At 44.6% G+C, this 27,000-nt stretch overlaps 1 protein-coding gene across 1 annotated transcript; it reads left to right on the plus strand.

Moving 5' to 3' along the window:
• Positions 1-21,954: 21,954 nt before the first annotated feature.
• On the plus strand, positions 21,955-23,826 carry C1QTNF8 (C1q and TNF related 8). The gene is made up of 2 exons (XM_013962267.2): positions 21,955-22,180; positions 23,215-23,826. The coding sequence occupies exons 1-2, from the start codon at positions 21,955-21,957 to the stop codon at positions 23,760-23,762; spliced, it is 774 nt and encodes a 257-aa protein (XP_013817721.2). The 3' UTR covers positions 23,763-23,826.
• The last annotated feature ends 3,174 nt before the right edge of the window (positions 23,827-27,000 follow it).

Below are 27,000 nucleotides of genomic sequence, written 5' to 3' on the forward strand. Positions count from 1 at the left end.
GAGGTCTGCAGGTTCAGACAGCAGTGTGCTAAGAGCCAGTTGCACATGGCAAGCACAGCTCCTGCGAGCACTGAGCAGGGCTGCAACGCTGCTGCATGGGCAGTCACATCCAGGAGAAGAACTGAGCCCTGCAAGCTAGGGAGGAAGAAGCTTAAGGCAGGTTGGGGGAAGAGTAATGCTGGTCTTCCAAGCATTAGTACAGGTTGGCTCTGTCATCTGCCTCCTAAACGAGCAAGAGATGAAGGTTTGGGTCCACTCTCATCAAAGTTTCATCATGACTCTGGATTGAGAATCTGTCTCTGTTCAGGTTTTAATGTGCAGTGAGCATCTGATCTCTGCATCGCTTTGGGGCCGTTACTTAGCTGAAGATTTGAGATCCTTCCCAGGAAACAGAGTCAGTGCTAGGGTGGGTGCAAATGCTGCTTTACCAATGGGATCTTCTGTAGCAAAAACATATTCATGGTAGATCTACACTCTTCATGGAGAATTTGGGCTTTTGCTGAAATACTTTAATGTAAAAAACCTTAAAAGTTTTTTTTCTTTCAGCCAGAAACACATGGTGGTTTCCCAGAGTTTCTTCTTCTGCAAAGTGCAGAACAGAAAGAATGATTCATTCCCCCTCAATACACAGAAAACTTTCTATGAAGAAGCTCAAGACACCCTAACACCAGACACATCTAAAGAGTTCCTGCCCACATCCCATTTCCAGCTAGTTTTGAATGATACTTATTTGCCTTATGGTGGGACCTAAATATGCAAGGCCATAGAGGATCAAAGCACTGTTATTTATAAGATGGTATCTTTTCCAGGCTTTCAGGCAATGTAATTTAAGACCAGACAAACATCTGTTTGTTGGCAATTGCTGTTCATGGTCAGGCAATTCTGTTCTGGCTCTGTCTGTGTTCCACATTATGCCTCTGGCAGATACTTTCTCCTCTTTGTGCTTCTGTATCAATGCTCACAGACCTGAGACAGGAACCCAGCCTAATTACAAGCATCACTACAGATCAGTTGTAGACTTTGTTTCCTGGCAGGATGGCCAGCCGAATGGACCACTTTGTCTTCATCCTGTGCATTTGAACTGTGGCCAAAAGTGAAATGTTAAAAAGGAGAGCCATGATTTTTATTTAATAAAGGAAGCAGTAGGTTCAGCAGAAAAAGCATCTTGCTGCAGTTGCTCATTTGATCCGTGGTGGTTGTGCATAAATAGGATTTTAAAGAGTCCAGGCAGTCCAGGGGAGGTCTTTGACTGCAATAACATTGGTGAGTGTCACCAGCAGCTTTTCTCTTATGTTCCTCTTGTGAAGGAGAAAACACAGTCAACCCCCTGACAATTGTCACATTGACCCCATTTGAACTAGCCTGGAAGTCATTAACCTAGCAGATTCTGAATGGGGGTCATTGCCACTCCCCGGAAACATTTCAAGGGACTGGTTTTCCATCACAGGCTAATTTCTCAAAATCAAGATGTCCAAATAAAACTGTTTGCCTTGTTTCTTATCAGTTTTCCAGCTATTAATAGCATTTCTCAGAGGCCAGTGGGAATTGAAGAGCTCAAGCTGAGTGCCCTTCGCTGCCAAAAACTGATTTTGCAAGTTGCTTAGACCTTTCTATAACAATTCCCTGCCTGCCATGTGGAGATGAAAATCTTGTGCTGCTTCACAGGTTGTTTCAGCTTCTGAGCATTTGTACATTGTATATTTGGCATGTTGCTTGAGTGAAACTTTTCCTGCAACAAAAGGGTGTAGCTCATGGTCTGCAGTGAGTAAGATTTCAGAGCGAGAATATATGCATATTCCACTTTCACTTTGAAATGCCCCCCAGTGCTCCTTGCTACCCCTTACATGGGCCTGCTCTGAAAGAGCTGCTTCTGTGCATACAAGTTATTTCTAGCCTTGGACTGTAACCTCTTTTGGCTGTGTAGTGCTGAAATGCATTTGAGGATGGATGGGAGCTGCACTGGACAAGCTGGGAAGGGCACCAGGAATGCCACTGTCATGGAGAGAATGTATTGCCTTCCTTCCTTAGAAAGGTGTCTCCATTAAACTTGCTAAAGAGCAATAGAAATGACAGTTAGCCCTTGAAACAGTGCCAGTCTGCTGACAGTCTCTAAAGCTGCAGTGGGGAGGTGTGGGAGGTCTTGAGATTTATTCCCAGGTCTGCTGCTGCTGTACTGTGCAGACAGAGAGAAATTATTTAACCTTTCTGTGTCTTAGCTCTCCCACCATAAAACAATTACCCTTATACTGACGTTCTAGGAGTGGTCTCAGGTGTCATGATGTGGCCAAGAAAAAGTTCTCTTGTATGCTAAAAATACTTGTGTTATATGTCAATGTCAAGCATTCCCAGAGATCACTGTTAGATGCTGCCCTTCCTCCTCTTTTTCTGCAGGTGCAGGAAGAAGAATGATGCCTTTGACCACTACTAGCTGTAGATACAGGGTGCAATACTGAGTTCCTCAGTCTGGTGGCCAGCATGGAAAAAAGACCTGTGTTGTCCTTCCACGCCTGATCCTCTTACTGGGTTCATCTGAGCAAACTATTCAAGCTGAATGATCAGAGAGCCCTTCCCATGCAAATCTTACACTACCAAAAGCATTGCATCTGCTTCCTAATGAGATCTAAATCAACATGAAAAAAGAGTCTCCAAAATTATACTAGGCCAACCCAAGTCACTACTCCCTGCTGCCCCAAGCACTTGGATTCCTGTCTAATGCATTCATGGCCAAAGCATGTCAGCTTAATGAATCACATGTGTCATTAGAGTCATATTAATTGTCTGCATGAGTGCTCTTACCTTGGCAAGTACGAAAGATTGAAAGCATGCCAGTGGAAAGATTTAAGTTCATGTATTTCCCTCTGCCTTTGATTTGAGCCAGGAACATACACATGACCAGTTACAGTGGTAAGATAGTTCTGTATTCCAGCACTGAACATGCATATCTAACAAACTGCCCAAGCTGGTCCTGAGCTTTGTTTCTGTGCCCATCCTGTCCCTGACTTGCCTGAGGACTTTTCTTTCTGTGTTCCCTTCAACGGCAAGGTCTTCAAAGCAAAGACTTTTTTCTTGGAGTTCATGGCACTCAGGAGGGGTCACCTGAGGACAGCAAAAAGGGGACCTAATAAGTTTTAGCATCAAATCTGTTTAGAAAGAACATTCTGTAATTTTTTGTTTAATTATGAAACTGCCTTGTCTCTGATTTCCTAACATGGATGCATGATTTTTACTTCTACTTTTAAATCACAGGCCCTCACTCTTTGAAAATGCTCAGGCTAGGTATTCTTTAAAAGTTAAGAGCAAATCACTGTCACTTAACAAAATAACTTCAGTTTTAAACCGTCAAGAATAATTCTCAAAGGAACTGATTGGATAGCTTTGGTTTATTGATATCTCAATCAGCGCTTCCTAGCTGCTTCTGTGATTGTCAACAGGGGATCAAAATTCACCAATAACTTCAACTCTGTCTGAAACAGAGTAGGAAATAAGTGTGAAGCATGAAAAGTGATAGTAAAGGAGAGTTTAATAGGATTGTGAAGCTGGACATTACAAGAGGATCCGTGAACAATCTTAGAGCAGAAGTGCTCCCAGAGAGATCAGCAGCGTGAGCTTATCAGGATGAACAGAGGGGAAGGAAGAGATGGGATGCAGTATGAAACCTTCAGGCAAAGGTTGCATGAGCCCTTTTGTGTTGGGAAAAGGTCTGCAAGTATGACCTGAAATGTCAGTGTATTGATTGCACTGGAGTGACTGACACATGTCAATACTCTGCCAAAATCATTGGGACTGAACTCAACATGCCAGGCAATGCATTCGCAAACAAAGGGGGTTGTCTGGATTCATCCCTTGCATTTATCTCCCTGGGGAAAAAATATTGCAATCTATTTTCAGTTTCCTTTATAGTGCAGGAGCCAAAAGAAAAGTCTTAGGTGAAAGGTGGGTTTTAGACTGACATTTTTATGAAGCAATGAGTGTGTTAGAGGCCTAATCCTAGAACGTGCTGAAACACTCTCGGACTCCTGAGGAAGGAAAACAGACAGGGCAGACAGTCGCTCTCACCGAGCATGGGCAGGGGGAGAATGGTGTTCCAGAGCCCAGTGATTCAACCAACAAATACTGTTTTAGACATGAAAATTAGAGATTCAAATAAAAATCTGTGAAGAAAAAGACTGTCCATCATTTTTTACTCCATTTTCCACAGCCCATCTTACTCTCAGGAACTTTTAGAGATTATTCTGGGAACATACATGCGCATCTCTGTGGAAAATAGCAATTATTATATGCTACGGGGTTCTACCCATCATTACTTCTGTATAAGTAGGCAAGGTAAAGCTATTTCATTCAGCCTCGCAATTAAATGAGCCCAGTTGCTGGAACGTAGAGCAGTGGTGTGATGAATGACATACCAAGTGAACCTTACCAAGGGATTAAAGCAAACTTCCAAGTCATTTACAGAAAGGTAGAGCACCATTTATTTGCTCTGTACCATATAATTACAAATAATCTAAAAACTGGAGAGGAAATTAAAGTGAAAAATCAAAGCTCTCTTTTGTTCTGGAAACAAAACAACAAAGAGAAATATTTTCCCTTTCAGCTCATTTTGGTTTCTGTACAAATATAGTCAGTGTGATAAACCTATCTGAAAGCTAAACATGGTGGTATGCCAAGGACTTGAGTTTAGCTATTCTGATCTGTGTCCATCACTGGACTAGATTTTTAAATAACCTGTCTCTAACTGCACGCTTAATTTGCTCATGCAGTTTCCATAATAGCCTATGAAACTTAGATAATGGAGAGAGCAGTACAGAAAATGAAGAAACTCTCCCAGCAGGGGAGGCCATGCTGGTCGTAGATCCTGGATGAGCCCAGGCCGAACTATCCCTCGTTAGCCATGCTGTCATCTAATTGGTGGCAACTGCAAAAAATACTGCAATTTAGAGGGGTGTCCAGGCACTCTCATATTCCTGTATCTAGTCTGTCCCACAGAATCACAGAATAGTTGGGGTTAGAAGCAACCACTGAAGACCACCTGGTCCAACCCCTGCTCAAGCAGGGTCACCTAGAGCAGGTTGCCAAGGACTGTGTCGAGTCGCATTTTGAATATCTCCAAGATGGAGACTCCTCAACCACTCTGGACAACCTGTTCCAATGTTCAACCATCCTCACAGTCAAGAAGTGTTTTCTTATGTTCAGTGATTTCACCAAACACCTGGTGAATAGAATTTGAGCTTCATGGGCATGAAATGCTATTAGGTGTATCTATACATGCAGTTTAATCTACTTCTTCCCATTACACAGGAAACAGGTTACCAGCTAGTTAGAGACCTAGAGCTAGACACTCTGAACTCCCCATGAGATACTGGAACAAAATTCCCTACAACAGCTCTGCAGTCTCTTTAATCCTTCTGTAAGTGTGCCTATATGTTTTTCCATTGCTATCCATGATTATGTGGCTTATGAAGGTGTGTGCAAGGACTTGGCTCCCATATGGAGCAGATTCCAATACAGGAGGACTGGTTTGTTCTGCAGGATCCTGGATAGCTGGAGCAGACATCAGACCTTTACTTTCCTTGTTAAAGAAGTACTTTTATGGATATGTCACTAGAGGGAATTTGACTATCACCTTAATGGTGAAGGTCATAGCTGGGCAATAACCTCTCCACAGAGCAGCTCTCCCCTCTGCCCAGAGCAGGGCAGTAGGCAGTGCTGTCGAGTTCGAGGAAGGGGGCTTCTCGCCTTTCAGCATGATTTACTCTGAAGAGTTGAAGGAGAGTATTGTGCATCTCTTGTGCTGGTAGAGGACAGATGCAAATAAAGGACTCATGGTTAACAGTCAAACGATCACACTTTTGGATGCCAGCTTGTACTGTTGCTGCTCACTTGCATTCTGCAAACAGTGATATGCCCCCTATACCTTCCTACACAATGCCCAGTGAATCTAGATGGTGTTCGCTGGCAAGAGTCCAAACAGGATGGGAACCTGAGAGTCTAAATGGTAGGATCGGAATTCGTTGCCTAATATAACTCTAAATAATGGGGTTTTAGAGGAAATTAACAGAAAAAAATCAAGCAACCTTTTATCTTACAGGGTGTGAAACTTCCATGATGTATGCTACAAACCTGAACAAACACACTTTGCAACGATGAAATGGAAGCTATAAGAATGGCTACAAAACTATGCTGGTATCCCCAAAAGGTAATGCACATAAACAGACTAGATAGCATTCCCAAGGCATACGTAAAGCCCTGAAAGATTGGCTAATGCTAATCACAGTAAAACCACGATTTAAAATGGATTTATGCTCTAAGTCTGGTCTAAGATTTTATTCAGCATAACAAGGCTACTTCTTATTCAAAAGGAAGATAGATACAAGGCGAAATAGATATTGTATTTATGCTCCCTGTAAGTCCCATTTCTGTTTAACAAAGGCTTAACTCAAAGCCAAGATTCAAATCTTTCAGGATTTCGAAATGTAGATTTCAGAATAGGGCCTTAAATGTCTAAGGCTTGACAGATTGTAGATGAGGTTTAATCATGAATCAATGTCACAGCTTACTATAGCTATACTGAATTTTAAGAGTATCATTTGGGTATTCAGAAGGTTACTGGAGAAGTTGGCCTAGCTCATTCTGAACAGGCCTCATCAAATCATGCCTTGTTAGCCCCCATGGCAGGACAGATCATTTGTTCTGAAAATGTTGTTGCAAATGCCAGGCTGACTTTATGTCACTTTCATTTTTTAATTAAAAGGTTATGACCAGTGTTTTACAGAAGTCTGTGTACCAGCATCAAGTAAACTTGTAATATATAATAGAAATTAGTTATATGAGATCCATTTCCCACAAGTCTTGGCTGATTGACATTAGCTGCATTACCCTCTGTTAACCCTTCATTAGAGATCATCAGCAATTCTGTTACTTTGACAGGTTCGCTGCAAGGTTGATTAACCTATATTTATCCAGGTCATCTCATTTGCCCTTTTCCAATATTGGTCTGTGTGAGCAGCTGTGCGAAGGTTCCAGCAGCCTGGAGGAAAGCCACCCACTTCCCCTTTTTACCTATTATGTATGGAATTTTTTTCTCTTCCAGAAAGCTTTCATTTCCCCTCTGAGCCAGGCTTTAGCTGTAAATATTTTCTCACTCTGCTGTGAAATCATAGCTTTCAGGTTATTTAGCAAATTATTCTTAAGCAGTTCCCAATTATCATTCACATGCTGCTGCTTAAACTCCAACTGGCTCATAATTATTTTGCCTTTGTACAATTGGGCTTTTGAAAGCACCACACACGCACGCATGCACATATATGTATATTTTATTGTATTATATTATGTTGGTGGTTGTGCATTACTATATTAGAGGCCTTGAAAAATCTTCCTCAGCTATCTGGCTGGTATGGTAGTGCATGGAGAAGTGCTCTTCACTTTTTCCGCTTGGTTTTAGAGTTTAGCACAGTCAGTACATTAATCATATCTCTGCACACACTCTCCCAGCTCCCCATGCATCCTTTCTGTTAGTTAAGCATCAAAGTTGTCTGGCTGAATTTTGTGAATACCAGGGAGTTCTTGTGTGCCAAAATTACACCCCAGCAGAAAGCCAGAAGGAAGCTTAGTTTAATATTTAATGTTTCCATAGGAATCATCTGTGTGTGTCTGCCATGTGATGCAGAGGTTGTCATGGCACAGAGCCTCAGCCTTGAGCAGGAGGAGAGAAAGCAAACACACATCACTCTCACTGAGTTTAGCATGTGGAAAAATCCATACAAAACACACCTTTTCATTTAAAGAGCTGGTCACAACTCAGATAACTTTCAAAGGCACTGTATATAATGGCTCAAGTTAAAAAACAACAAAAAAAGTGCCTTCACTTAAAAAAGGAGAAAGCCCAAGCGTGTTTGTGAACACTGAGTAGCTCAGATGTTTCTAATGCCCGTTGGGCTTACGTTACGAAAGTAGAGCTGCAGCTGTGGACTGACCTCTCAAAGAAACGAACTTGCAGAGTGCGGAGGCATTTCAGGCTATGGAGCTGGGCTCCAGCCTCCTTTCATGCCTTCAGAGACCCAAAGTCTCAGGTTCAACAGACAGTCACAAATATTCGCTACCTGGAGCCAATGTCTTGTGCATGTGTGTGTGCCAAAATTACAACCCTGGACATACTTTCACAGCCAGATTATCCGCCATCCCTCAAAACATGGGGAAACAGCCAAGAGAGAGGTACACCAGTCCTTTCATGAGGATTTCAGGACAGCAGCAAACAGGTCTGGTTTTCAGCATCCCAGTAGGCAAGTGGAGGAAGCATTGCCTCCAGGATACATATTTTGACACCCACACTGTTACTAGGATCAGCTTTATTCCGCGTTCATGTTCACGTGCTTGGGGCAGAGCCATGGATGGGCTGTGGCTGTTTTCGCTGCATGGGCAATGCACAGAAGCCAGAAGCCACAAAGGCAGGACAAGGCACGGCTTCAGGAACAAAAGCAAGAGGCAACTGGCTTTAGCATTGCAAGTTTGCAGGATGAACCCAGTCAAGAGGAATGACCGTAGCCCTCCAGGGTGGCGCAACCCAAGGGCAAGACCCAGAGAAACTCTCAGGAGCTGCACGAACTTTGCCAGCATTCGGACTGCAGCCGTAGCGTGAGGCCTTTTCTTGTCGTTCTTCACAACTGAAACCCTCACCACTGGCTGGGTTTCCAGCAGCATAACAGAGAATTGGGTGCATCCTTTAACAGATGTGGAAAGAAACCACCTCCCAAGTCCAGCTCCTCGAGCACGTGCTCCCAGACAGGCAAAACTCCTCTTTCTGCAGCAGGAAGGCAGAACCTCTATAACAATCTAGACACTCTGTGCATTAGAAAGAGACATTCACTCCCTTGTAGAGCAAACCCGTTTTAGCATGCCAAGGCTGCAAAGAAAACAGCAGTGGGTTTGCAGGCTGATCATTTGCATCTCTTAAATTCACCATAGGTATGTGCATTTTCTAGCTGAGTCTTGATTATTCTCCTTTTTCAGGGAAGATATGGCATTCATTGCAATAACTTTGCCCAACCTTCTCTATAGAAGAGAGAAGGCACACAGGCCCAGCATGCCCTGAACTCCTTACTGTATAGCACACAGAGTTTCTTATTAATTTGCTGCAAGCCTAGAGCAGTGTACGAAACTGTTTTTTTCCTCTTGCTCCCTGCGTGAACGAAAGCCAAGCTTTATAAATCAACTGTGTAAACAGAAATATCCTTCTTCCTTGAATACAATTATTATTTAGAAAAAGGAGGCTGTCATTTTAAGAGGCAGAAAGCCTGTTTAATCTGGAGGGACTGGCTCTGATGCCAGACGCTAGTTACCATAACAGTTTTTCTTCTGTCCAAAGTTTCAGGGTAAAAGTAAAAATATCTCATATAGACTGTTTTTGTACATTTTTGCCCTGCTAAGATCATTTTCAGTGCCCCAAACACTCTTTCTATTGAATTTCGTCTATAAACTATTTTTATATCCATACAGAAATGCACTGCAGTGGCTGGCTAACACCCCTCTATGAAACCAGAGCTCTGTTCGGTCGCACTCAGATTATAGTCTAAAAATAGGCAGAGAAGAATGGGAGAGGAGATGTGCCATCGTCGTTAGGGAGAACAGGAGCTGATCCAATGTCCCACACAGCTGGCAACAGAGCCAGGAACCAAACTCAAATCTTCAGGGTGCCATCCCAAGGCTTTTTGCATTTCTGTTTGCACTTTTGTTTGCACTGGTTCTTGTTGCAAAGACATACTCGTTGCAAAGCAGCTTCTATCTCTCAGCAAGGCTAACAGACATTATTTACTAACTGTGTATTAATTACAAATATTTGCCAGAGCCTCAGAAAGAAAAGGAAGGAAAGAAGAAGAGGAAAATTTCTGTAGTACCCACGAGGTGCTCTGTGTTGGTCAGGTTCCCAAGCAGGACTTCTTCCAGAGGCAACCTTAGCAAGACACCTGAGGAAGTCTCTCCCTTCCGCTCAGCACCTTGAAAAAGGTGTGGACCGAAAGCCAAGAGATGGAGCAGGGCACCTAGATATAAGGATGGATGGGACAAGACTAAACAAATGTGAGGTTTTAGCCCAGAAAAGAGGCAACGGAGGGACAGCAGGAGAACAGTCTCAGCAGAACAAAGGTCCACCAGCGCGACAGGCAGCGAGACTGCCGGACTGCTCGCACACGCTCTCCCTGCCCGGGTTCATCCCTGCAGAAAGCCCTGGGCCCGGAGACAAGGAGCGCTGCTCTCCGCACGGGAGCTGCGCGCGGCAGCGAGGGCGTTGCTCCAAGCTGCATCGGGATGCAAATATGGAAAGTTTCACCACTAAATACAAACTATTGGGACTTGCGAGTTGTTTCTGAGCTACCTCCAAGGATGATTTCAGACTCCGTTACTGAAAGAATGGAAAAGGAAAATAAAACTCTGCACCAGCTACCAATTCACCACAAAAAGGCAGGTTCTTGGTTGATGTTAGTGAGAAGTCATTTCTTTTCTGAGCGACTGTTTAATGTCCCTCCAAAAAAGAGGCTGATAGAGATATATTTTTTTCCTGGCTGCTTTTGAAGGCCTGTTGGCGCATTTTCCCTCCTCCCTGCGCGGACACTTCATTTGCCTGTTTCCTGGCGCCTTGTGCCTGGCATCTCCTCCCCTGGCCCATCCGCGCGCTTTCTTCGGGCTTGGGTTGGAAACCGCCGCTGCGTCACCCGCCTCTGCGGCGGGAGGGGACGCAGGCTGCGCCGCCGGGCCGGTGGGTCTCCGGGAAGCGTGGGCTGCAGGACTCCGGCAGCAGCCCCAGAGGGTGAGTAATGGAGAGCTGGCTGCCGGCTCGGGGACAGCAGGAAGCCTCTGCGTTTTCTCCTCCTCGGGCCTCACCGTCAGAGACGCTGACCACGGGAGCAGCAGCACGTGCGATGCTCCCCTCCCCTGTCGGTATCGGGGGGACAGTCCTCAGCAGCCACTGCGCCAGCTCCTCATCCCTCCTGCTGCGAATTTTGGAACTGAAAAAAGCGCAGTGCATTTTAATCACCTGGTAGCTTTATTTAACAACCCTAGCATAAAACCATCTCCCCTCAGAAGTCATCTGCAAACAATTTGAGTTGTTGATTATATAACCTGGTCCACCTACAGCTTTAAATGTGTTTTTTTTTTCCTTTAATTCTGCAAAGATATGCAAAAGCTCCTTTTCGCCTGCGATTGCTGACTTCCTGCCTCCATCCGCGCCTCCATCTATCGCCGACGGCCAGCCTCCGAGCGCAGCCCGCTCGTCACCTCGGCCCTGCGTCGGGACAGGCAATGTGAGCCGCAACGCAGAACAGCTGAAGACAGATTAAAACGCCCCGGCGCTCCTGCATGCCAGCACCTGGAGTGGAGGCTGTAAATCCTTCTGAGGACCTCAGCTGAGATGTTACCTGCCAGACTGTGCCAGGGAGCGACAGGGAAGCTCTGAAGGGGTTTTAAAAAGGTAGAGAAGTCCTCAGGACTCTCTCACGCCAAATCCTTCGTTACATAAGGCAGAGACTGTTTCCAAAAAAAGAGACATGGCCTGGCAAGCGTACAGAGCAACACCCACGCAGGCTGGTAAGGTATCAAAGCGCTACGGTCCAGTACAGGATGCGTGGCCGTGCGGGGGAACTAGCTGGCAGCTGTTTATTTAAAGCCCTGAGCGGTGGCCTTAAGTGGGGAAGTGCACCCACTTTTTCCTTCCTGGTGTTCCCAGGGCAATCAAAAGCATTGCTGTTCCTGAGGCTGAACGTAGGGACTATATGGGAGCTTGCACTAGGTAGGCTTTTTGGGTTTTATCTTATTCTTTAACAATTAATGGGAAGCAGTTAAAGAGACAAAGAAAGCTCACTTTAAACAAAAGCCACCAATGTGCTTTTTTTCCAAGGGTTGGAAATAACCAAGTTAGGAAACATCTGATAACGAAGCACAGGCACTGAAATCACACAGCGATGGTGCAGTGCTCTTTTGCCCACAGTTGGGGAGATGTGTGATTTTTAGCACGCTCTCCAACCCGGGTGCCTGTTCCTCGCTGTCCCAAGTGACTTTGCTTTTTTGCAAGGGGTTCCTGAGACAGCCAGGGCTATGAAGTACATTATTTCCCAACCAAAGGTCTGGGCCACGCCAGCACGCAGCAGCATGCCATGCTGCGTTTTGTTGTACATCTTCCACGCTGCCGCGAGCGGTGGGGAGGCAGCGCCTGCAGCCCCTGCCCTCCCCCAGCGGGATTCGCACGCTGTCCGGGTGGGCGCGTGCTGCACCAGCCAGCGAGGCTGGACGCTGCTCAGAAAATGCCCTCAGCTCTTCCCGCTCCGGAGACCGTCTCCCCACCTCCCCTCCTGTGCACGCCCTTGGCACGCACTGCCTTAATTAACTGCAGTTAATTAGAGTAGTCAGTGATTTTGTCATGGAGCTGTTTATGTGAAATAGTGGCAACTTGCTGCCTAGCCCTTTCTAGGCTGTCAATGGAAATTTTAGTGCGAAGCATAACATGAGGTTGGCCAGCAAATAGGTAGGGATGGGAGAGTGCTCTGGAAACGCCGCCTGAGAAAGGGGCACCTCTGCGCCCGTGCTGCGCTTGACCTTCGCATCCTTCCCCTTTTGTGGGATGCTAACAATTCTGCATCCTAGCATGGATGATCTGGCATAATGTTTTATCCCCCCAACTTCTGAAGCAGGGAGAAGATTTACTGTAGGAAAATTAGGATACTTTTCCAATGGGAAGATACTGCAGCTGCACATCATCTTCCTGAGATTTGCTCCAGTTCTGCTTTTATAGGAGCAAAGTGATATCAGTTGTTTTTCGGTAGGGATCCTCTTCTAGCACTTGTCCTTTACCTGAAGCCAGTGCAGAAGCAGTTTCCATTGCTGCACCACATCAAGGGGCTTCGGCCACTTTTGCAGCTAGTGCACAAAAGCCAGAGCTGCTCTTGTTCTGTTTTTTTGGGGGTTGTTTCCTTTCTCCTGCCTTAAAAGATGCTGAAATTGCCCAAAGAAAAAATATTTCCATCTGATCACAGCACTTTCTCCCTTGGCTGGAACACTGACTGTGGTTTCACGTCTGTGGTTTTTACTTTTTTTTATTTTTTTTAATTCACGAATTTTTTGGTCTTTGTTTCCATCATTGTGAGAGGCACTGTGCGACCCGACAGACTAGCTGCAAGTACTAAAGAAACTATAGCAGGACAAAAGATCAGGAACCCAGCGCAAGTTGATGCAAGTAAAGAAACAAGAAAAAAAACCCTGCTTTTGCGAACAACCTAGCTGCTGGGTTTCATAAGGAGTCGGGCTGACATTCAGTGTTTCATTTGGACTCCAGCTAGGAAGCTGCAGCAGCCACTGAAGACTAAAAAACCTGAATGAAAGCAGCTTTCATATTATGAATCTTTCTAAGCAGCAGTAAGGAAACTAAGAGACAGGGGATTCTGACTCACAAGGTAAGTTAAATGGATCTGATTAAGTTGGGGAAAAAAATGCCATTGATATAAGGAACAAAGTGTTCCCGCCCTGCAGAAGCAGGTTGCTTGGGTGAATCATAAAAAAGAGGTGGTCTCTGCCTGTGCTGCTGTGTCTCCCCTTTTCTGCTTCTGCAGCAGGCAAAATAAGTGCAAGGCCAGGTTATCGCTGACCTGGCTTTAATTTGTTCCTACTAACACTCCTCATTTCATTAATCACCCTTTGCACGGCAGAGCGAACGCTTCTTTATAATCTGATTTTGCTCTTTGCTGCAGCTGAGCGGTGGGACGGTCGCGGTGCCCCGTCCCTCAGGGTCAGGACGCGGCTCCTGTTTGTCTGCCGCTTTCCTCTGCTGCCGTGGCTTTCTCAGCCCGCGGAGAGCCCAGACGGAAAGGGACGAGCTGTTTCCTGGAGCCCTCTGCAGACGTGGAAACTTTCAAAGGACTGTGCTGCTCCCGCCTCGCCGGGAAGCTGCAGTTATTTGAAACGCGCCGCTCTTTCCCGAGCGGCGAGCAGGAATGCGCCGCGGTGCCAGCAGAGCCTGCCGGAGCCATCGGCCAGCGCGGAGGAGCGCCGGGACGGCCCCGCGGCACCCAGCACCCCTGCAGGGCTGGGAACCAGGGTCCGGGGCAGCTCCCGTGCACCTGAGGCAGCAAAGTGTTTTCACTGCCAAGGGGAAACCTCTCCTCGTGCGCTGCTTAGGCACGTAGAAAGCAGAGTCCCCAGCGCGACTGAGTCGGTGATGGCAAGTCACGGAAAAATGACGTTTCCGCTGGAAAGAGCAAAGGAGCGTTGGGTCCAGGCCAGCTTACTTCATCTGAGAAGTTGTCCTGCAAATGACTTAACTGTAACGTGTCTTGTGGCTCTGCGAGGCAGGGCTGAATCACCGTCTGGGCTTGCTGTGAAAACAGGACCGCTTTCAAGGACCCACCTCGCCTAGAGCAGGGCCACTTCCAGGACGCTGCAGACACGCTCCTGGCGCGGGAGATGCAGGCGGGGAAAGGAGAATAAGAGCAAGAATTATTTGTTTAGGAACCAGCAAGCTTCCTTTTGCTCCATGTTTGTGCCGAGATAAGGGTGACAACGGCCCCTGTCACAGGCCAGGAAATGCAGCACCATAGGAGGATTTAGGTGCCTGCATGCACATAAGCACTTCCATGCCTACACGCCCTGGTTTTCCATATAGCACCTGTAGGTCCTACGTGAAAGCCATACAATTCATGAGTTTTAGATATGTGCAGGTAATAGGAGGGGCAGTTTGCTCAGGAGCCTCATCGCTCCCAGTGGGCAGGATGTGCATGGGAAGACATGGTTGGTGGGACATGCAGTGACCATCAACTGCTGCTGCTCGAGGGCCACACGCTGGTGGAAGTGAAGGCATTTTCATAGGGATGTAAAAGCAAGTGCAGCTCCTCACTGGACACAGGGATTAAGGCAATTTACCCGCATTGGAAACAGGCTTCTGTTAAAAGAGCACCAGAAAATAGAAAAAACTACCCAGGTAATTAGAAATGGAGCAATAAACTCACGGACCTGTGGCTGACTAAATGCTCACCTAGCCCCTTACAAACTGCGGCTGCAGATCAATATTCCTGCATCTCTCCGTGGCCAGATCCTAGCTTTGCCTCCGTGCCTGCCCAGGGCGCGTTTGCTGCATGAGCCGTGGCCTTGCACTGCCTCAGCTTTCCCAGCAGCGTTTCCAGCGCCTATTCCGAAGAGCTCTGGCATGTTGTATAAACACTGCGGTCAAGAGGGCGTTAATGGAGGTCATCTGCAAGTGACTGCGGACAGTGGAAATTTTTAGACTACATTGCTTTTGGGGATCCAAATACTCCTGTCTGCAAGCTCTCATGGCTGCAGACGTGCTCCTTAAACTCCGTTTGCACTGAGGATCTTGGCTGTGGCTCTGGCTGAGGCATCGCGTCAGAGAGGAGCTGCCCCGCGTCGTGCCGCGAGACGCTGCGGTCAGACGAAACTGCTGAGCTGCTCGGGCTCTGCCTTGGAAAAAAGTACAGGCTCTTTCAGCGTTTCGTGGCTTTTCTACCATGAATTGTTCATGAAGAAATTTTAGATTCTCCTGGGGGAAAAAAAAATCCCATACAAACCGCCTCCAAGAGGAAGTCCAGCGTTCAGACGCAACCAGCCCTACCGATCCTTCGTTTCCTGCCGCTGAAGATGCGAGGCAGTCTGGAGCACTGAGGAGGTTGGGACTTGCAAGAAGACAAAAGGTAAAAAAGCAGAATTGGAATATTTTCCGTCTTTGGAATGATGCCGAGGTTCGAGGCTGACACATCCATGTGTTTTCCATCTCCACTGTACAAGAAGGGTTTTAGTCTTAACTGCACTCTTGGGTTGCGAGTCAAGATTTATCACTAATTAAAATGGGCAGTGGCTGATGTTGTCCTGTGTGCAGAGAATTTAAAGCAAAGATAGTCATAGATTGCTTTACCGAGTGAAGTCCTAGGAATAACAGAAAGCAGAATGTTAGCAGAAAATTAAAGAGCCGTTCAGGGATCCAGAAATTCTTTCTGCCTCGTGAATCCTCAGTATTGCAGTGTGCGATCTCAGCACACTTATTAGTGGCATTTATTCTCAGGGCGTCCCTGCGAGGGAAGGCCACGCTTCCCCTGCGCCCAGTGAAAACGCAGGCCTGGAGCAGGTTAGGGCAGAGCTGCGCCTTTAACGTGCGAGACGACAAGACCTCCGAACCCCATAGGGGCTCGGCTGCTTGCAGTGCTCAAGGTAACGTGTTATGTCTACAAGGCAACGCAGACATAACTGTCATGTTTTGGCCCAGGGTTAGGGTTAGAGTTGCCGACCCTACGTTGCTAACTGTGGGGAACATCTCTTGGTCAAGCCTCCGGGCTGACCTGCTTTGCATCCGATGGACACAGAGACGCAGGATCACAGGGAAGGAGCCCCGTTTCCTCTGTTTGCAGAGCAATTAAGCTACTTTTGCAGGTGTTCCTGGGGTTTCTTATTGTTTCTATTGCCCAGATTTGTTGTTTTATATGGAAGTGTTAAAATTCTTCAAGTGCAAGGGGTCTTTAAAAAGCTCTGCATGAGTAAATACATCTCATACATAAACTGCCTACTTTGAACTTTAAGATTAAACTTGATCATGAACTATCAAAAAAAAAAATCAAGGTGCTCTCTCTAGTTGTAATAGTGTCAAGAAAATATATTTGAATAAGAAGCTGCACACAGGAAGAAAGAATCACTTCATTTAACACGCTGAACTGGAACTAATGGTTTCTGCACTTCCCTAGCAGTGTTTTTGTGGCATCTCAAAAACCCTGCATGGAAAGAACTTAGCTTTTTTTGCTGGCACAGACACTGGGAATGCCAGGTGTTGCTGGAAAATCAGCACTTCGGATGCAGGTTGTTAATAGCAGGCAAAAAATGGGTAAATAAAAAGCTTGTTGGATTATGCTTAAGGCAGAGTACTTTCAAGGTCAATGTAGAGCAAAAATATACTATTCAGTCGTATGTTCTGGCTTGGATTGAACTTGATAGTAATGATACAGCAGTGTCCTTAGTGCAATAGGATCCTCACCAGTATTTATGCCTGGGCCCTGCCAGTGCAGGAGGCGTTAATGGGTTTGTATTGCTAGTTCTGTTTAGAAAGAAGGGCACACGCGTACAAAAGGGTCTGAACAACAGGAATGCTTGAATTTAATGCAAGAAGACAGACATTTTCATTAGACTTTTTCCTCCAGCTTTGGGCCAGGCAGAAATACCTGAGCACATCCCTTTTGTTAATATTTTAACATTGTCTTTCTATTCAGAAATTCAGAGGAGAAGAAAAGGGACAGAAGAATCAAACAGTATTTTTAAACCTTAGCTAAAGGGAATTTGAATCAAAGGAACTTTTTATTGCATTTAAATAGTCCTCCTTCAGTAACATGTATTCTGATTTTATAATGAAGACAAACAACCACCAACCATCATCATTGTCATATACCCCCTGAGCCATAATCCATTGAAATTAATTGCCTTTTCATCAGGTTCAGATGTCTCATTTCATGGTTCATAACTTTTCATTTTGTTTGCCAAAATATTGTTAAAGGCAGATATGGCCATTTAGCACACACAGAATTTCTACTTCCTTAATATTAGATTAAATTTACATTTGGTTGTTGGTTTTTGTCCTGTTTCTGCTTCCAGAGGCTGTGGGCTGTGCTATGTTTCATGCTTTTGGAGTGAGGAGGCTTTAAAGTGTTACAGGAACAGCAAACTGTTCACCTTGGAATTGTCTATTGTAACCGAATTAACTGAGAAACAGCATCAAAAAGCTTTTTAGCGAAAATCTGATGCCCCACTTTTATGGTGAGGATGCATCAATGTCAGAGCCCACAAACAAGTCTGCTTTGCTCTCAGATAGCAAACATAAAGGAATTAGCAGCAAAATCTCCAGCTGACAAGAAGTTTTGGGGAAGTGGGAGCTCCTCAAAGCGCAGATAACAGCTCCATATGCCTTTCCATATATTATTTCTGAAAATCAGTGTTTGACATGAGAGCTGGGTCTAAAGGGCAGGACCTGAATGCCCAGCGCCTGGGAAAGTTCAGAGACATAGAGCTCTTGTCTGGATGTGCAGCGTTGCACATGGCCTTCTAGTGAACTTCCTGCGTTGCAAACATTTTGCAAAAGTTTCAGAAACCTCAAAATAATCTCCTTTTTTCTACATATTGCAGCAAGCTTTTCAGCTGAGACATTTCAAACGGATCATTAATCAAGTATTTCAAAATGAACCCAAGCTAGAAAAGAGTCAAAGAAACTGAAATGGAGAGAAAAAAACAAACAAACAAAAAAAAACAGTTTTGAGAGAGAGAGAGGGCTAAGATTATCTTCTGGTCCTCAGGTGAAACATTTACAGACTCCAAAGTTTCTGAAGACAGGAGACCAGTTTTCCTCCCAGCCATTGCATTAAGATGTCTGTGCTTGTTGTCATCTCTGGGTTTTTCCTCCTGACAGGAAAAACGAGTTCTGAGACAAACCAGGTTGCAATTTGCAGGTTCCTGGTAGGGAAAGCAAAGACAATAATTTATACTTCCAGTTTTGATCAGTTGCTTTCAGGATGTTCCTGTCTGTCTCTTGCGAGGTATCGTGAAGGATGACCGAGCAGGAACGTACTCAGCTCTGCAGTCTCAGGGCATTCAGTGCGGTACTAATGCATCATTTTCGGCACTAACGAGCATGTCACATTGGTGTGTGAAGGAGGATAGATGTCCCTCCGGTGCAGGAATCTGAGTGATGTTCAGAAGAGACAGCCTCCCAGATCTGTACTCTCTGGTGAGGCATGCCCGTATTAGACCGAATCAAAGTCTGTCGTTTGCAGTCTTCTGGAGAAGATAAACCTGCTCAGCTGAAGTCAAATCCATCACTGCCACACATGACAAAATAAGGTCACAATAATTATCTCTAAGGAAAAAACCCAAATGGCTGAAAATGATCCCTAGCTTTATCTCACAGATCTTATATTTTTAATTCCATCTTCCTATCTTTTACCTCTTTTTTTGAGGTGTCACATTTGACTTCCCTACCACCATGAGGGTTATTCTTGCTTCTCCTCTGAAATTCAGCTCAAATCATTTTTCTCCGGACTGATATGAATCCCTTACAAACCCAGGTTTGTTCCCTTTGCTTTTGCACATTTTGATCCCTCTGTTCTGAGGTTTTTCCTTCATCTGATCTCTGGTTTTATGCTAGATGTCTTTCAAATCTAATCCTGTATTGTTGAATTCATTTTATTTTCCTATAGCCATGACTCCTTTCTCTCTCCACTTCTTTTTTCTTTTTATTTTACATCTTCTCCTGTCCTCTTCTAACTCTTATGAGTAAAATTCTGTTTATTGGCATCTATCATTAGGGTTTCACCTAACCACAGATGTTGCAACTAAATACATGCTTCTGCTACTTCATTAGACTACTCAACCACCTTCAATATGCAGGATAATGGTTGATATATGCACAGAAACAAGGCTTAGGTTGGCCCTACATTCACAGATCTGACTATTTCTGAAAGATTACACCATTTTGGAATGTAAAAGCATGAAGGAAAATGGGGAGGGGGGAAGGAGAATCAGCTCTAGGATGTTCGGAACTGATTGAGGTTTTTGTCTGGTTGGCCTCATTTTTCCAAAAGTAATTTCTAGCCAATAACTTGAGTTATTATTCTTCATGAATCATGCAAGTAACCACGATTTCTTCAATGGGTGCTCAGATTATAGTAATATAAAATGTGCACAAACTGAACAGTGATTTTTTTACCTAGACTTTTTTTCTTTAAGTCACTTGGTGTATGACTTCTAAAAATAGGAAAGTCATTCATCTTAAGGAGAATAATGGCCTATAAAACATGGAGGTAATTTCTTCATATTTATGAATTCTTTCCCTTCCACCCATTATGAATACCCTTCTTAATGAATACTCTTTCTCCTTCATGAAGGTATTATGAGCAAGTATGTCCTCATATTTTAATGTTCTGATAATGTAATCAAATGCCCTATACTTCATTCCCCGGTTTTTGACTACCCACACTCCTGAGAAGGACTAAATACTTTCTAATCCCATGGACAATGTTGGTCCCAATTGCCTGGAACTCCTAGTGCACATGGGATCTTCCTTAGACATTATGCAAATGCAAAAACTCCAGTCTGCTTCAGAATAAACCCTTAAAAGAGTTTGTGGAACCCAAATGCTCTCTGCAGTGCAAGCTTTCTGTTTTGGTCCCATATGGGTTGCTTAGTTAGGGCCTTCGAGCCATTTAGACTTACATAACACCTCTGTTCCTATTTGGCAGCACAAAGATGGCTTAAAAAATGGAATGAAAATTAAAAAGGACTTAATGAAAATAAGAATTCAGGCCCTGAACACTGATATAAAAGGAATATTAATCCCTTCTCAGACTTGTACCTAGAATGAGGTGCAATTATGAATAGAAAGATCATTTCAAGTTATGACAGATTTGATGAAAGAACATTCAACTGCTGTCAAAAGGAAAGTTATTATATTGCTGCTAATAAGTATTCATCAGGTTTCCGGGGAGTTAAATTACACCAAGTAATAAAAGGTGTGAATGACAGTTCTTTTGGGGCAGGTAAGAACTAGAAGAAAACATCTCCCAGGAATGCCGGTATAATCCAAACACCTTGCCCCTATTGACACTTTTTTCCGTATTCTCTTGACTAGTCCATTTTCTGCCCAGTGAAGCTTTTGTAAAGCTCCAGCCTAGGAAACCCTCCATCCTCTGCCTCCTTCACAATGGTCCAAAACCCAGAAGAGTCCTTTTGTGTGCACTGTGTTCCTTCTGACACCTAGGACATCTAGCCACTAACTTCTCCACCTATCCCAGGAATTAAAGTTAGTATGAGAGGAGCTATAAAAGCCTGTTCCCAGCCTGAAGTCAACAAGAGCCCATCTGACTAATTGGACTTCGGATAAGGTCCAAAAAGGCATAATTCCAAAATCTGTCTTGTGTGAAACACCACTGCAATCACTAGAACGACACTAATTATGCATGGTATGAGGATGCCTTCTCCTATCTCCGTCTCTGTTCCCGTTTCAGGAAGGAGGCTGATGAGGAGCTGGTGGAAAACTCTCCTCCTGTTCTCCACCTGAAATATGTTCTGTCTGTTCATTTCATCCACTCTTCAGGGTCTTTGGAGCTTGCCAGTAACAGCTGAAAATATGATAGCAGAACTCGAGAACTGGTGTTTGTGCAGAGCAAATCCCAGTTTGGTCTGTGTTTGTTGTAGCTGTTTGGCTTTCCACTCTGCACACTGAAAAATACAAATAGAAAGTTTACACAGAAATTCTCCTAGAAACAGCAAATGGATATGGCCAAAACCACAAACTACTTGGCTAGGTCACCTTGGAAAGCAGTTACCAGCAAAAGATAGAGAAACTATTCAAAGAGATAAATTCTTTTCTTTTCTTTTAGTTTAGTTTAGTTTCTCTTCAGGTTTGTCCTCCGAAAAATCAGAGGGTTTGGTGGGTTTGGTTTGATCCTTATTTAAATCAAGTTTCATTTCCTCCATCTGATTTTGCATTTTTCAGGATGGTGACACAAGAAATGGTAACTAACAGTAACGCTTTGTGTATTTTACCCAGTGCCTTTTGCAACAGCAAGGCAGCATGCGTGCCTTGACCAGAGCTTGCTACCAATTTCTTCAAGCATCTCAGCCTTAGCTTCTTATCTCAACAGTCTTTCCTTTTGTGTACCTGCACCTGTGTGTGTACCTTTTGTGTGTCTTTCAACAGATACTTCAGTTGCAAGTAATGCAAGATGGGGATCGTCTTTTCTGTTGCTTGTAAACAGCACACAGTGGGGCACCACTGCTGCCCAGGGTCTCTTGGTGCCACTACAAGATAAGCTAATAATTAATCAGAAGTGCACCTTGCAGTAACATTAACAGATGGCCCATCAGTTGCTCTGATTTGAATCACCACATTAATCATTTTATTCCTTTGCCTGGTCCAGCTGGCTTAGCTGAAGGAAGATGAGTGCTGTGTTTCTCGTGCTCTTGGTGTCCACTGCAAATGTCGGTGCCTTGCTGGAAGAGGGCCAGTTGAGACGGGAGCCTCGGCGCCTGTCGTGCGTGCGGTGCTGCCGGCCTTCAGAACAGCCCGTCCCCATTGCCTCCTCGCGGTACACGAGGATGAGCAATGACCCTGCCTATTCGCTTCCCAAAGTCCAGCCCACAATAGATATCACCATCCTCAAAGGTGGGTAAAGCTGACTACCGTGGTGACGTCCTTTTTTCTGTCTTACATGTTCACACTTGTTTTCCAAGATGTGCTCCTCCCCCATGCTGAGAAACCTGTTTTATATTATTTACTGAAAAAAAGGTCAAGGGGTGACATGACAGAGGCTGTAAGTGTGTGCAAGCGAGAAGAGATGGCAAAAAGCTCTAATGCATCAGGAAAAGGCAATGTGAAACTGCATCATTGGAAGCTTAGGTTAGACCACACTAGAAACCAGCTGCAAATGTTATCTCAGAATTACTGAACAGTAGAATAAGGTGTAAAGAACGAACGCAGACTCTCACTCACTTTTTCCATGTCACTTTTTTGTCTCATTAAGGCAGAGCTCAGAGAAAGTTAAGCACGTCAGAGACATCACAGGGAGTTCTGCAAGCAGGGATGTGCAGATAGGACAAACCCAACAGCCCCCAGGCCTAAACCAGACCTCAGTCAAATCTGTAAATTTTTCTTGCCCTTCCCTCTGCACAAAGGGGCTGTTGATCTAACGGGATGCCTGTAAACAGTCCGGCCAGGCAGTGGAGTTTCACTATTGGAATTATTTTGAACATTGACCTGACCTCAGTGGAACCAAGATTTCACCTGGCATTTTTTTCCTTTTTGTTCCATTCTGCTGTTATTCATCTTTGCATTGGCATTTTTTTCCTGTCCCCAGAGAAATGGACCTAAACTTTGTAGATTAATGCCAGAATGGAGGCACTGTTAAAAACCTCACTAACTAGGAGCTTGTCAGTATACTTAGAATTGCCCACGCCTGGAAACTACAGTCAGAAGCGGCTTGTTCATATAATGAGTGGCCAGTCAGTGAGAGAGCATCATCTCACAGTGATGCAAAACTGAAATTTAGAAGGGGGCCAAGTCTGACAGATGTGTCTAGATACCTGTTTTTGTCAAAATGGTATTTTAGCAGGTACTTTGATAGTTGTCTCCAGCTGGATGTGTCTGCAGCTAGGGCTTCCCTTGCTTGTGTTTGACAAGGTTTCCCTTTATGCTCACAGGTGAGAAGGGTGAAATGGGAGAAAAAGGGTACCCTGGAGCAGTGGGAAAGGAAGGAGAAAGAGGGCTACGTGGCTTTAATGGACGAAAGGGCCAGAAAGGCCAGCCTGGCCCGCAAGGCCATTCCTGCAAGCAGCTCTATGCTGCTTTTTCAGTGGGTCGGAGAAAACCCCTTCATAGCTCAGACTATTTCCAGCACGTCACTTTTGACACAGAGTTCGTGAACCTCTACAAGCACTTCAACATGTTCTCGGGGAAGTTCTTCTGCTATGTGCCAGGAGTCTACTACTTCAGCCTCAACGTCCACACGTGGAACTTCAAGGAGACCTATCTGCACTTGATGAAGAATGAGAAAGAGGTGGCCATCCTCTATGCCCAGCCCAGTGATCGGAGCATCATGCAGAGCCAGAGCCTGATGCTGGACCTGCAGGAAGGAGAGGAGGTCTGGGTGCGGATGTTCAAACGAGAGCGAGAAAATGCCATCTATAGCGAGGAGTCCGATGTTTACATCATCTTCAATGGCCATCTAATCAAGCCCGCTGTAGAGTAGCCGTTCTTCAGCTTTAGGCTCCAAGCTTTGGTAGGGTTTTGTCAGATGCATTACTGTTTTCCCTCTTAGAAGTGCACATGTCTAGCTCCACTTGGAAAGATTGTGGCTGGCAGCGTCTTGGCCTGCAGATGGGGGTGTCTGTACAGGCCGAGAAGAAGGTGCCTGTGTGGATGGAGGGGGTGGTGTTTCGAGGCGATGCAAATTGTGTCAGTACGGAGAAGGCTTTGGCCCTTACGTGCCCCTGGAGATGAAGCACACAGAAGGCCCCAGTCTGCAGCCCTGTAGAGATTCCCAGTAACATCTCTGGCTGAATAGTCTGCCAGGTCAGCAGCAAAAAATTAACCTCTTTGCTCTGCTTTAAAGAAGACATTTTAATTAGATCTAAGGACCATTTTCAGATACCAGTTATCTGGGTGCTAGTTAAGGAATGCAATTACTCCTACAACCTTACTAAGATATCTTTGCAACGTGCAGTAACTGCTAATAAAATGAAGTGTCCACCCACTGCCATTACTTACACCAGCTCTGCTCCACTCAGGGGGGCAAGAATGCAGCACCGTTAAGAAGAATATTTTGCACAATACATTCACCCTAAATTATGTTCTGTTCCATTTCATGTAATATTACATTGAGAACATAATACGAGAATTACATAAATAAGAGCATACTTATCTGGAAAATCTTTTTCAGAGGCACACAGTTTCAAGCATAGGTGTTGCCGCACGCAATAACTTTGCTAGACCACTGTATTCTTAACAACACTTCTCTCACAAGAACATCCAGCACTGGTGGAAACCTGTATTTTCCATTTCAATGAAAACTGTGCACCCTACCTTAGGATCTGATTTATGAGTGCTCATTGCCGAGTGGGAATTTAAGGACTTCAGCACGTCTGAACACTACTGTCTTATAGCACCCTCATTTCTAGAAATTGGAGAAGAAAATCAGGAAGAAAAAATACTTTATTGCACAAAGTGATTTTTGGTTTTTGTAAAATTTACTGACATAACAGTGGAAAGGTACATGCAGCAGCAAGAAGCCTTGTTTTCAGCAGTTCCTCTCCCCAGTCCCCCAGTCTTGTTTGCATTGTGAAACATTTGTATGAAAGACAGAGCAAAAGGTCTTGCTATGCAAACTGCTTCACTGCTGTACCTCCTATCCATGGCTGTATAGAAAAGTAGCTAAAATAAAGATACTGCTTTGAGTACTCTGCCTTTGTTTATCTTATTTCCACATGCTTTTCACAGTACAGGACTAAAAGCAGTAAACTGAACATCCAGTCCCACATAATCATCTAGGGTGGCAATTTTATTTACTTTAATGCCAAAGGACTCCAGAAGCTAGAGTGACACCTTCAGTTCCTTTCCTTGCAGGGCAGTAAACAGCCATCATCTGGTATCAAGATGGGGAGCCAGAGAAGTTGATGACCTCTTGCTGAAAAAACAGATACCAAACCTTTTAAAGGTCTCACAACCTTAGTGAAGATAGGAACTTTTAACTAGCCTATCTGCAAAGTAAATGCGTGGTGAAAATGGGTCCGTGGGCCTTGAAACATCGTGTCAACCACTGCTTCCATCACAGCCCGCAGCACCCCTGTGAAGGGAAAGTGGGAAACTCACAGCTTTAAAAATGCTCCCAAGGGGCAGCAAAGATGTTTTATGCAGATCTTCTCCTGACCTGCTGTCAGATACCCCAGCAGCTTAGGCCAGACCACTGCACAGCATTTCCTTTTTCTTTTCTTTTTTTTCCCCCTCCCTCCTTAAAAAAAGCTTCCTAATCGGCAGTTTCCATTAGGGTGATGGTAAAAGCCCTAAGGGCTGCATTGCTTAGTTGCAGCATGCCACTTAGCACTGAAAGCACTAACAGGGAGATGCCAGCCCCGAGCAAACACGCACAAGCAGAAACGCTCCCACCGCATCGGACTCAGCGATGGCATTTGCAGATTGTTTTTCCCTGGCCCTTCACCACACAGGAGAGAGCTTAAAAGCTTTTTTTTTTTTTTTTGCTTTGTTTCTACTTCTGACTCTCTCCCCAGCCAGGCCTAGATTTTGCAGCTGCGGAAAGTCCTACCTTTCTGCAGGGCTGGGTTTAGGGCACCGCTGGTGGAGGGACACGTGGGCCGCGTTGAGATGCCTGTGGCAGAGCGGGGATTATTCAGCGAGGCCGAAACCGCCGTGGGGCTGTCTAACATTCTTCACATATTGAGTGGTTTCACCGCAGCTTCGTCTTGCCCTCTCTGTAACTTGCCGCATTGACTATGATTAAAAAGAAAAAAAATGATCTAGACCTCTTAAAATGTCATACCCAGCTGGAGTTATTGACAGTGCTTAATCCAACGCTGGAAAAAAAAACACAGAGTGTGTTTATGCTCAACCTGCACTGATTCTGGACAAGTTACTTGCTACCAGGAAGCAAGGAAAAATCCATATATACATATCTATATATACATATGTATATCTTCCTAACACCTCCGTAACACACAATTAGAGAGAATCTGATTATCTAAGTGACAGCACACATTCAAAATGATCTTGACTGATATGTCAGTGTTACGAGCAGGTAAATCACTAAAGCCACATTAGTTTCAGGTGCAGAATAACCTTTGGAACAAATAAAAGTGGTTGCTGCTGTATGCACATTAATACTGTTAGTTGTTTATATTAAAGAACTGGAATTCTCACTTCACAACATCAGAAACCAAAAGAAAAAACACAACATGGAACTAAGGGTTGCACTGCTGGTGCTAAGCAGCCTGTGCTGCAAACAAAGCCCCTGTTCAGCTTGGCATTCAAATGCACAGTTTCTAATATAGATATTTAGAGGATACAGATGCACTACTCATATTATAGAAATACACACATCAGGACAAAGTTTCTGTGAGGGCTTTATTGGCTCTGTTTACACATGCTTAAAAAAAAAGCTTTCCTCATTTTTGAAAAAAAAAAGAAATATCTAAAAAGCATCATGTACAAAGAAATTCCTGCAGCCACCTTTTGAATACATCTATCATTTTTTTCCAACTTCAAGGGCTGGAATAAGCATCCCTATTTGGAGAAGTTTAATGAGCCAAACCCAGAGTACAAATATTTGAGATCTGCTCATCAACATACAGGCAGGTTGCCAGGGCCTCTCATATAGTAGAATTGAAATTCCTTCTTTCCAGCAATACGTGGCATGGACAACTAGCCAAAAAAAAAAGCTCCAAGTTTTCTCTTTTGAGGAGAAAAAGATAGGGGAG

Source organism: Apteryx mantelli, chromosome 16 (genome assembly GCF_036417845.1).
Source record: "Apteryx mantelli isolate bAptMan1 chromosome 16, bAptMan1.hap1, whole genome shotgun sequence".
Lineage (NCBI taxonomy): Eukaryota > Metazoa > Chordata > Aves > Apterygiformes > Apterygidae > Apteryx > Apteryx mantelli.